Raw genomic sequence first — 12,163 nt, forward strand, 5'->3', positions numbered from 1 at the left:
AATAAAGGTATTCGGACCCTTCAGACGCAATTTCCTCGTAAACTAAGTATTTTCTTGGTACGAGACAAGCGTTTAGAGGTTTCTGGAATAGTATTTAAACAGTCCACGTCGACTTAGTATTTGCCTTTAGTGTCCCTTTAATGTACTGTTCGGTACATTAAAGGGACACTAATTATCACAAACATTAATGTTCGGTACACAACTTATGTTGTGTACCGAACTATTTCATAATTGTGTTCCATTTCTGAATGTGAATGCATACTGTAATCTTCTTATGTTTGTGAATGTAAAATTGTAAAGATGTTGGCGATTGCAAAGGGGAAAAAATAAAATCATTAAATGGAGCACTACAATTACGGCGACCTGCGTTATTATTCCGACTACTTGGAATACAAATGTAGGCGCTGTTTTTTTTTTTTTTCACTGAATATCTTGCAACAATATTGCATTTCTTGGTATGCTGATAGGCAGCAAAGCCAGTCGACATTTCTGCAGCAGCCGACCCTTCAAATGGCAGGGCTGTCATTTTCTTTTTCTAACAGGGCTAGGAAAGCAAAGGTGCCAATTGCTTTATTGAGTGACATGGGCTTTAAAGGCAGAAGTTTTACCTTAGGAGATCCTATTTATGAATACATGAGAACGAAGAAATCATATTTCTGAGCTTCCACTGCACCGAATTTGGCATGGCTTGTGGCATTTAAAAGAAGTTAAAGCCTACTGACTTTTGGAAGTACATTTTCTATTTAAACCATCACCCTTGAGAAAAGTTCTTGAAGATTGTAAAAAGCTTAAACAGATCACCAAGTATCGATCAAATTTATAACTGTAACTGAGCAATAAAAAAATGTACCACAATTCTGTACGCACTGCACATACTGATACATCTAAACGAATAAAACTGATGTATTACACACTACGTTGAAACATACCACCATTAATTTGTGAAACGCTCAAACTTTGTAACCATTATGTAAGCTATAAACTCGTACATCACATTTGCCCGTTTGAGATGCTGCTAGAGTTAGAGTTTACAAAACTGCGATATCTGTTTTTGGTGCAGTGTGGTGTATCAAAAGAGTTTGTAAGCTTTGTCCTTAAATTCTTTAAATACTTGTTGATTTTCTGCAATTTTTGTAAAAATTTTACAGCATGAATCAAAATTTTGCTTTCTCATTTCTAATAAATCTTATTTTACTGCAAATAACTGATGAGGGCCGTTTACGTAACAACGTTTATTTATGTTACATTATGTTAATCTTGCTTCCGATGCGCGTTTGGCGGCTGTCACTCTTTTCGGCGTCAAAAAAAGCGAAACCAATGCAGCCTTTATTTGCCATCATCATCACCACCTAAATATTGATGATGGTGATGAAAACGTCATCATCAACGTCACGTCGGTGTCGTCGGCTTCCAGCATGGCGCCCGTGTCACGGCTAGAGATCAACTTTTGTAGACTGTTGGAGCGGTGCGAAGCTCTTGCTGATGACCGAAATCCCACAAACTGGCGATTCAAAAAGGTAACAGATCGGGCTAATAAACAAGCTGAGCATAGCCTCTCTCATCGGTGACGTTATAGACTGTCCAGTTGCATCGACATTGTCAGATTAGGAAGCAACAGTTAGTTTCGACCGTGTGGCCGCAGGAATTTGACTACAGGGTGCTTTATCATTTCGCACTTTTTGCTGTAATGTTCCAGGATGAAAATCCTGAAATGTTAAAACCCTCAGCTAGCTGACGAGGCTTTCTGACCCCCCCCCCCCCTTTTTTTTTTCGTTGAAAAATCGGTAACCGAACTTGGGTCTCGCGAAAGACATGCATGCAAACATGAAAGCAGCAGCTTTAACTAATACATGCATGTTCACGCCCCAAGTACCTATGAGCAAATGTACCGGTTTTGTTCGATTATTCGAGAGCAAAGCCTCGCACGAGATAGCCAAGTGTCGAAAGCCAGTTTGTGATGCGACACTCGCATATTATGCCGGTGTCGCACGTACACTTCTGATCGCGATCGGCACCGATCCGGATCGAAATTCCCGACTGCGATTGGCTCTCTCGCGCATTTTGTGCAAAGGAGCCAAACGCGACCGAGAAAATTCGATCCGGATCGGGCTTGATCGCGATCAAAAGTGCGCCGTGTGGCACCCGTATTAATGTGTACTGGCTGCATTATGTTCTTAATTAACATCAAGTTATTGAGATTCTTATTACAAGTTATTTTTATTTTAATGCGCGTGGCATTTAATCAGTGACAGCTGGTACAATGAATGTAATGAATGAGATTTGCAATGCCGATCGATCGACTACTACAAAATATATTAAATCGTAAATCACCTGTTGCGTCATTTTGCAGCACCTTACTGATTGTACTGATTTACGGTCAACATATTTGTTTTTCAGTATGTTCAAAGCCTTGAAGACATGTTACTAGATCTGAGGAACATAAACACATGGTAAGTGCCTCCACTTTCTTATTTACATTTTTTTTTCTTATCCTAACGCTGAGGGGACATAATTTGCAGTCAACCAAGCAAGGACACATTGGTGCATTACACAAGCAAAGTGGACTTTCTGAAACGCCTTATTGCTGTGGACACGCAGGCAAGTACTATAGGACTTTTGCGTTATTCATTTTTAAGCATTTTGTGTGGCAGTATTGTTTGGGGGGATGCTATGTGGTAGTAAAATTTTCTGATAGGGAGCTTTTAATTCGGAACACTGCAGCCACACAACAGTCCAGAAAAGGCACTCAGCCATGAGCAGCTCACCTTAAAGCCTGCTCCGGATGACAAGGCCAAGGAGATCCTGCTCAAACGGCAGACCAAGGCAATTTGTGATGTCCGTGAGGAGTTGCTGGAGTCCCGATCTTCTGCCAGAACAACTGGTGAGAATGTGATGGAAGGCATGAGGAGTGACTTTGTGCAGCTCATCTGTGTGCTAGTTTAGATGAGTTCAGGTTGCCACACACTTGGTGGTTATCAGTTATAATGCATCAATTATAAGCAACTGCACAATGCATTAAGAGGGTAAAAAAAAAAAAAAGCAACTAAACACCATTGCAGCAAATTCCCTGAAATATGATAAGCATCTGGTCATCGACCTTCAAGATTTTATATGTGCAAGTGTGTCCAAGATGCAGTGCATATATTTACAAAGACTGTTGTGGTAGTTTGTGTGCCCACTGTTTATAGATAGTTCTTATGATGTCACGGACACAGCTCCTCACCCTGTTATTAGTACCTAAACGTGGCTGCCATGATAACATCAGTGTACCTTATTATCACGCATACATTGTTTTGCTTTGTGACTGTCGCCATTTTTCACTGGATTATCACTGTTATTGGTTGGTCACTCTGTGCAAGACGCACCTGTTGTACTGTCATGTTTCTTGTTTATGCAACTTCTCAAAGTGCTGGTACCCCAAGATGGTGGCCACGATGATGTCAATGTAAATCATCTATTATCTATCTAGCAGGCCTTCATGGCATAATGTGAATCTAGTTTCTACATGTTTGGATTCTAGGTACAAAAAAACTTTGCAGTCCCTCCTGAATTTTGCTTCTCACATGCCAAAATTAAGCTCCGACAAATGCCTGAATACTGCCATAACTCTTTATTTGAAAAAACCAGGTGTGAAAAATAAAAGCAGCCACAAGATGAATAAAGATGACACAGACCACAACTATTAACTGAAATATTGCGCTACCTGTGCATGAAGGTGGCGAAGGTGCCAGCAATTTTTTCAACCATGGACATGTATTCACTCTCAAAAGATTTTACTTCAGGCATGAAAGTTATTCTTTTTGAAGGATAATTGGAGGCCAGCTTTGCATGGACTACCACAATTATATTGAGACGGCATATCTCGATTATAAGATGCATTTCTTCATCACAGTGCCTGAATAGAATTTTACTATCCTTAAGTTTGGAAGCACAGTTGCATTTGCAATAGTGCAACAAAAGATTATACGGTGCTGACCAACGATTGGTGAGTGCAAAGGTCAGTGAGCAATTGCTGACAACTGTCTCAAGTGTTTAAGGACATGCTCACAAAGCTTTTTCAGGGCGTGAGCACGTCAGTAATCTGTTTTCATATTGACCACAATATGCTCTTCTTCATTGCAATGTCTAAATAGAACTTCACTATCTTCAAACTTTGGAGAGCAGTTGCATTTTCAATAGTGCAACAAAAGGCCATTTGGCACTGGTCAATGACAGGTCGTTGCGATAGGCCAGTGAATGATCACTAACAACATTGTCAAGTGTTCAAGAACATGCTCACAAAACTTGTCAGTCATGAGCATGCTAGATATGTGTGTTCATATATAAGTTTAGGAGGCCATACTGACCTTACCATTGCCAACTGCCTTTAGGCATACGGAGCTTAAAATGAATGTGGTGGCATCCTGAACTTATTAAAGTAGGAATTAAACATTTTTCTCCAATAATTATATATTCATGCCCTTTATACTTTTTCTACTCTGTCTCTGCAGCCACTACTAGGGGTGTGCAACTACTAATAACATTTGAATAATGAATCAAATATCATCCTATTCGATTCTGTCTTCGAATCGAATAGTCACTATTAGAACATCCAAATATATTTCAAATAGTTTTTGAATACTTCACATTGCTGAATGTACATGATCAAACATGAAATTTCAGCAGAAATGTGATAGCTTTTATCTCACATCAGTGGTGGCCCAGCCAGTTTAATATTTGGAGCAACTTTTGGAGCAGGAAAAATGTTGTTCTGGAGCAGTTTAGGAGCAGCGACACCAGCATATTGGAGCAGTTTCGGAGCAGAAAAGTGGTCTTTCTCAAACGCTTGCAGTAGTATAGCAGTAATCTGTAGCCATTTGGCGAAGCTTGTTATTACTGTGCAATCAGTAAGTGCTGCTCAAGAGTGAAGCAAGACACAATTAAGGCCAACAGCGACCAATTAAGCTTGCCTTCCCACGGACGGTATACCATACACGGTATGTTGCAAACATCTTTATTTGGGCAGGCAAGGAACTTAATTTTGTAAACAAGTAAATAAAATTTTTGAGCCTAATGAGAACAAACATACGTGCCTGGATGCAAGAGAGACGTAAAATTACAAATGAGCTAGAACAATTTGCGGTCAGGAACAAGACAAAAAGTGATGGCAAATGTCTTATGTGCATTCCAAATGACAGATGTGCTTTGATGTGTTTTACCGCACAAAACAAAATGTGTATTACACCCAATAACAATGCTAGAAGCTCGACAAGAGACTATACGTCTATGGACGGCGCCAAGATGAGGTGCGTCTGTACAATGTGTTGCAAAGACGGTGATGGTGGTCGAGAACAAGTTCGTACCTACCCGTGCACTCGCTTTCGTTGCGAGGTGGTTTGTCGGATTCCCATGTATCGTGTGGCCTCTGCGAATAGATACGAGTCGATTCGGCATAAAACACTAACTTCTGTCGCCGATACCCGACCGACCTTTCATAGCACTACCTTTTACTGCCCCCAAGGGCTCAAGTTGCCACAGGCACGTCCGAAATAGCTCTCAAGGCCTTCCAGTACAATTATTAGGCGTATCGGAGCTCGTAATGTGACAAGACATGGCAGCTGTACGCGTGTGTAATTAAGGAATCCATACCGTGTCCCATGACAATTGCCTCTTGCCACTTTTTGTATGCTTCACCGCAATACCTCGCGGATGCTTCCCCGCGTAACACTGCCATATTGAGGCGAAGCTGAGTCTTGGGAACCGTCATTATGCAACGCGTCGTGCTTTCCGAGCTTCGAAGCCATTAGCGAGGACAACAAAGGCGGAGTCGGCGCCATTGGTAACAGCGGCGAATCGTTTTGATGAAATACACGGCACTGAACAGCAAGAAGCTTGGTAGCGAACATCGAAGTAGCTAGGGCTAGCGTTGCCGCGGTGGAGGCTACGGCTGTCAGCGGCTGCCAGAGCGCCTGTTCGAAGCGGCGAGATAATCAAAATGGTGGCGGTGGTGACTTCGATTAATGCCGTTTCAGACCTGCAGTCATGGCAGAAAGTCCAGAAAACCGGTCGGCAAAGAGCTCTTGCGTCCGAAACTTGAGACGTTCTGATACAGTGACTCTATATAGGGTACCGTGACGGTGCCGCGAAGGCGCCCTAATTATCGGGAATGTCCAAAAAAATAGGGCGTCGGGAAAATCGGTCGTTGAATGTAGCTGCATAACCCTACTGAAAACATTAAATTGCCGTGAAATCGCGAAAATACCGCACTTTTGTGCAGTTGGCTCAAATGGCACCTGAGTGGGTGCAGCCAGGAGCAGGCAAGTCGAACTGTAGCAAAATGGTGTAAATGTCGCAGTACGTTGGACCACCACTGCCATCTAAATTTTTATTTATTGATTTAATTTATTGTTACATACTGCAGCCCATCTTGGGCTATAGTAGGAGTGGCGATAACATCATATGACAATTGCAGACAGAAGAACAACAGACAGAAAGAACAAACATTTCCGGGCAATGCATTTCAACGTTCAATTGCTGAGGGGGAAAAAAACTATGTTTATAAATGTCAATTCTAGATTGCAGTGGCAGAATATTTAGTTTGTGAGAACTATGGGTGCGGGAAGGTTTGTCAAATCTAAAGTATTTATCTAAGCGGGTACAGCATGGAGTTAATAAAGGTGTGCAGGAACTTTATGCTTTCGTTCTGGTGATGTGTTGCCAGAAAGGTTAAGTTGAGATTAGAGAGGTTAGCAGAAGGTGAAAAATTCCTGTCATACCACACTATAGCGTGGCGCATCACTCAGACAGCCAGGCTTTTCTGGCTAAACAGAATCGTTCACAATAAAATGTTTACTACACATGGAATTCAACAGTGGACATTATACCCTCTCATTGGATTAAATCTGAATATGTTTTACTGCAACATACTTGATACAGTAATTGTATCACCTGCCGCAACCTTTAGAACTAAAAAGAAAGTAATTTTTTTTTATTCATTACTACAGATGGAATGAATTTCCGATTTGGTTGTGAAGGTATGCACACATGTTAACATGTTCACTGTGGCAGCACTTTTTAGTCTCAATTCCGATGCGTGGCGACCCACCAGTGGGTCAGTAGTCATATTTCTCAAGTGCGTCATGGTCGACTGGTGAGTCACCAGGGAGTTGTGCCTCTTTGAAAGTTCCTCAAGGTACAGAGAGATGGCACCATGACGCGTCGAGCCAGAAGGAACAAGAAATTTTTCTCTTCATTGATTTATAGAAAAGATGTTGCTTTCACATTGCAAGAAAGCTTTGCACAGCGGCACAGGGGGAATAACTGCCATGACACACCCATGATCCACCCCACAGTGAATGTGTTAATCGGCCAAGGCTGCACTTTAAATGATACTGTATGACCACATATGCTCTGAAGAGCCCGGAGTTTGTGGACAAACTGCTTAATTGGTCCTAATGATTCCTTTGTGTTCATTTATTAAAGCACAATTTATAATGTGCAGTATAAAGACAGAAAATCTGAAATGTTGGGAATAGCAGGGCGTGAAAACTGTTTTTATATTAATGGTGTGAAGGCTTGGCGAGAAGGCATGGTGAGAAAAAAAAAAAGTTATGATTACAAGGCTACCTTATGCGGCTGAAAAGACTGCCACTAGCGCTTGCAAGTGCGTGCCTAAAAGCAGTTGATCTTGTCATTTCTGCATGGCCTCGTCACCATGCATTAGCATACCATGCAATGTCAATGTTACTTTGCGTAACAAAATTAGTGTTCGGCAACATTGCCCATTGCCTTCTTTACATCACACTGCGTCGTTTCTAGTGTAGGGAAACTGGCCTAAATGAAGGGCCAATAGGTTGACATTCTTCCATTGCTCAGATGCACAGTGAGTAGAGCAAAGTGCAGTAGAGAAAATTGTTGTCATGTTCTGACCAGTCCAGTAGCCATTTAGATTGAACGTCAACTGTAAAGGAGTACTGACACATATTCAAAAGTTTTATAAATCTACCACATACATTGCCAAGTCCAATTTCTTTTTTGTTTTTTTTCTCCTGAACTCTTAGCAGGTGACAAGGGATTGCGACAGCGAGCTCCAGGCCAGGGTGCTGGTGAAGATTTTGATGCCGTTCTGCGCTACCACAACTCCATGCAGGAAAAAATTGCAGAGGAGATGGTCTCCTTGGCACAGAACCTAAAGCAGAACGCAGTGCTTGCTGGACACATTGTGAAGAAGGACACAGAGGTAATATATTTTTACCTTGCAGTGGTTGTGGCGGATAAAGTTGCATGCTTAATGTATGCGAGTGCTAGAGCAGGTACAAAAATTCTGCTAAAAGCATTTGGATACCGCACCATGTAAGGTGCTAGCAACAGGCACTGGTGGTCCAGCAGCAGTGGTGGCAATGAGACTATGAAAATTAAACTGTGCACAGTTGCCATGTGTACCAGAAGCACTTGACTGCAGCAAGTAGAGTTCTAGAAAACTTTGCAGTTCAGTGGAATGTTTGGAACGTGTCATTTTTGTCATGTACACTGGAAATGTGGAGAGCTGTCTGTAGTTGTGGTTTTTCAACATGGTGTCACATGCCTGCAATACTACTACTACTACTACTGTGTACTACTACTAATAATAATAATAATGTGCAAAGAATCACATAAGAATTAAAAAGTAATTGCACCAAATGAATTGAGAGCACAAAGGAATAGTTTTGTATAGTTTTGAATGCTTGGCTGCCTTCTTGACTTTCTAGTAGGGGTGTACAAATACTGGATTATTCTATTTCGAATTGCACAGCGAGCGTTTGAATAATTTGATTTGTGAATAGAATATCTGGTGTACTGTTTCTCGAATATTCCTTGGTGAATGACCGGGTTGTGGTCGGTGCCTTGACATGCACAGCATTCTCATGGTGTGTGATCTCATCATTACAAGGTTTGACCAGGTTGACCGGACCCATCAAAACGGTTAACGCTACACACGGACAGAGCGAGCAATAAAAGTAGCACGCATGGAAAGCACAGAAGCATGCGCAAAGATTGGGCCAATCAGCCACAAGAAGGTGTGCTGATCATAATGGATACACATGTTCAGTTTCCACGCACGTAGATTCACGCAGTTCGCTGTTGTCTGCCCACAGGCAGGAACGCAGATGAATTTGGCACGTGTGCTCGCGGTAGTTGCCGGCCTGCGGACCCGAACGTGTGATCTCGCGACCAATCACTGATGAGCACCCTGTAGAAACACATTGCGACAATCTTTCCTCTATGGTTTGTGGCCCTTTATCACATCGGCTGGCAGCACATTTTCGTCACAAATCACACATTGGCCACACTAGCCTGTGAGGCTTAATTGGAGCTACGTTGTCAAGTATTGGGGACTAAAGTTACGGATTCGTACTGAATCAATGCGGATCTATTCACAGCAGTCACACAACCCTCAGAAAGCCGACAAACTGCCAACAAACTTGCTGTGGACCTCCCAATTTGAAAACTTATTACCTTCGGCACCAAGCGACGCGACGCGCATACCCCGCTTTTGTCTGTTGAGCAGATTGGCCTTAATGAGCTCATAACCCACAGAAACCACCTGCCATAAAGTTGGAAGAACCCTCCTGTTTCCTGGAAGAATACTGGAAGGCAAAATTTTTCCAATAGAAGATTGCTATTAAGCACAGTACAACCTACTATTAAACTGAAAGCCTCATTGGCATTTTGGTCAACTTCACTATTTCTTCAGCTTCAGAGGTAAAAAAGCATTTAATTCTATTCGACTGAAATCCTATTAGCAAAAATATTTTCCAGACCTTTATATATGAACTCAGTTGTGATCAGTGCTATCATACTAATTTGGCGTTAGTAAGAGTAGAGTTTACTATACATCTCGATTCTTAAGTACTTAAGTTACCGATAACTAGCTATATTCTTGTTATGTAATATGAGTAGCCATTTGCGCATATGCAGCACCATGTTTTTGCACAAAATTTGTTAGCATAAATGTTTGTGTTAAATTTTCTGATATTCAGCTTTTCTTTTTTCTTAATTAGATTTGAAATCCATTATTCGGCATTTGCACACCCCTACTTTCAAGCTGTTAAAACGCATATAGAGACACTGTGTTTATACCATGTTGAGAATATTTTAAATGAAACAAAATTGTTTGAGTGTGTTTAACCCTGTAATGCTGACACAGTTCCATGCCAAGGAAAACGAAAGAAATTTGCTCGCCTTTATATCTAACCTTGGAGAGTATGCTTATACTGAAAAAACAACACTGAAATGTGTTTTGAGGTAAAACCTCATTAATTCAGTAATTCCTTAATTGGTAATTTGTTTTGTTGAAGTGTCTATAACTGAATCGCGTCAGCATACCAAGGACACTGCTACAGGCTATGCGTTTGTTTGCCATGCATAAATGAGAATTGTAAGGTATCAAATTTAGTGTAGCATATATGATACATTGGGCATAAATAACGCTGGATTGTCGTTTCTGAGGTTCATGTGGCGCCAAGAAGAAACAAATGTCGGAATCGGGACACAAAATTACCTCTGGATGTTCAAAAACGAGGGTCTAGGAGAATGTCCTCAAAAAAGAAAAAAAAGAAAAGAAAAAAAAAAGCCGTTTTATGTGCCTAACCACGATCTGATTATGAGGCACGCCGTAGTGGGGGACTCCGGAAATTTTGACCACCTGGGGTTCTTTAATGTGCACCTAAATCAAAGTACATGGGTGTTTTCACATTTCGCCCCTATCGAAATGCGGCCGCTGTCGCTGGGATTCAATCCCGCGACCTCGTGCTTAGCAGCCTAACACCATAACCACTTAGCAACCACGGTGGGTAGAATGTCTTCGAACATGCACATGGTATATTTTATATTGTAGACCTTGAAACTCCATTAGTCCTAGCTGGAGTTAATACATTGGGAATGAAATTAAGGTTCCCAATCTGTTCATCTTGTCAGAATTGTCCTCTGTAGATATAGACATGCTCGTGAGGTCATTTTAAGAGAAGCATTTCCTTAAACTGTACTACAAGCTCCAAAGTTTATGCAACACAAGTTCAGTGGAAAATCATAATTTCTGTGTACTTTTACCATCAAGCCTTGTACTTACTGGTGCGACCAAGTTGGTGCAACTGTAAAGTCCAGGCTGTAAACCAAGCTTCACAGATGTTCAACTTTTTGCTCATTCATGCTCTATGAGCTCCTCTCATTAACTATTTTAGCGGCCTTCTACTGCCCCCTGAGAAGTCAAAATATCCTATATAAACTGAAATCTTTATCTAACCCAAGGGGCCTTTGAATGCATTGAAAACATAGCTGCTGGCGAACAAATTCCTCTGAAATTTGTTCGAATTAATGCAAGCCTACTGCGTGTAGTTATAGTAGTACAAGTAATACTGTATTTGCACAATTCTAGCATGTACCTTTTTTAAATAAAAGGTGCGTTCAAATTTGCATGCATATTACAAGCATGACTAATTATACTCAAAATAAAAAACGAAACCTATTCTTACTAAAAAAAAAAAGCTGAGTGCAAGGTAGCTGCCTGCCATTGACCGGGTCGTCTGAGGAAAGTGACACTTGGAGACATCGCAAAGTGGGTCCATGGTGCATGGAATGCCCTCCCGCAGGCGATGGTTGCACGAGTCTCCAGAAGTGTAGCATTTCTAATGCAATAAATGAATATGAGCTTCTGTGGTCGTTAGACAGTGAAAAGGAGGCGTCATCAGACTCTGATAGCCACTAGGATTCTGCTGTGTGCCTTTGTATGTTCCATAACATTGTTTAAACACAGTATGCGTCCACTAAGGTTTCATTACTTGATCTGTGCAGTAGAATTGGCACTAAGTTTTCTTTTTTGACGTTATATTTGGGCGGTAACTGTGTGGTAGAATCTTGCAAATACAGTAAGTAGCAAAGTGCAAACATTTTGCTGACATGAATACACCACGTTGAAGTGAACTAAAATTCATTTACCTTCCAGGCTGTTCAGAAGAGCGTGCAATCTGCGGACCAAAACTACGAGCGGCTACAAAACGAGCAGCGACGGCTTGAGGAGCACATACGTCGTTCATGTAACTGTTGGATCTGGCTTATGCTTGCGATTGTGTTTTTTGTCTTCCTCAACATGGTTGTTTTCATGCGCATGTTTCCAAAGCGATGAAAGCTCACACACCATGTTAGTGAC

The 12,163-nt window shown here is 41.4% G+C and overlaps 1 protein-coding gene across 1 annotated transcript; it reads left to right on the top strand.

Moving 5' to 3' along the window:
* Positions 1–1,383: 1,383 nt before the first annotated feature.
* Positions 1,384–12,143, top strand: Use1 (Vesicle transport protein Use1). Its single transcript, XM_075680049.1, has 6 exons — positions 1,384–1,517; positions 2,398–2,450; positions 2,520–2,598; positions 2,722–2,881; positions 8,040–8,218; positions 11,960–12,143. Exons 1-6 carry the CDS (start codon positions 1,416–1,418, stop codon positions 12,137–12,139), a joined length of 753 nt encoding a protein of 250 aa, XP_075536164.1. The 5' UTR covers positions 1,384–1,415; the 3' UTR covers positions 12,140–12,143.
* Positions 12,144–12,163: the final 20 nt, after the last annotated feature.

Source organism: Dermacentor variabilis, chromosome 2, assembly GCF_050947875.1.
Source record: "Dermacentor variabilis isolate Ectoservices chromosome 2, ASM5094787v1, whole genome shotgun sequence".
Classification (NCBI taxonomy): domain Eukaryota; kingdom Metazoa; phylum Arthropoda; class Arachnida; order Ixodida; family Ixodidae; genus Dermacentor; species Dermacentor variabilis.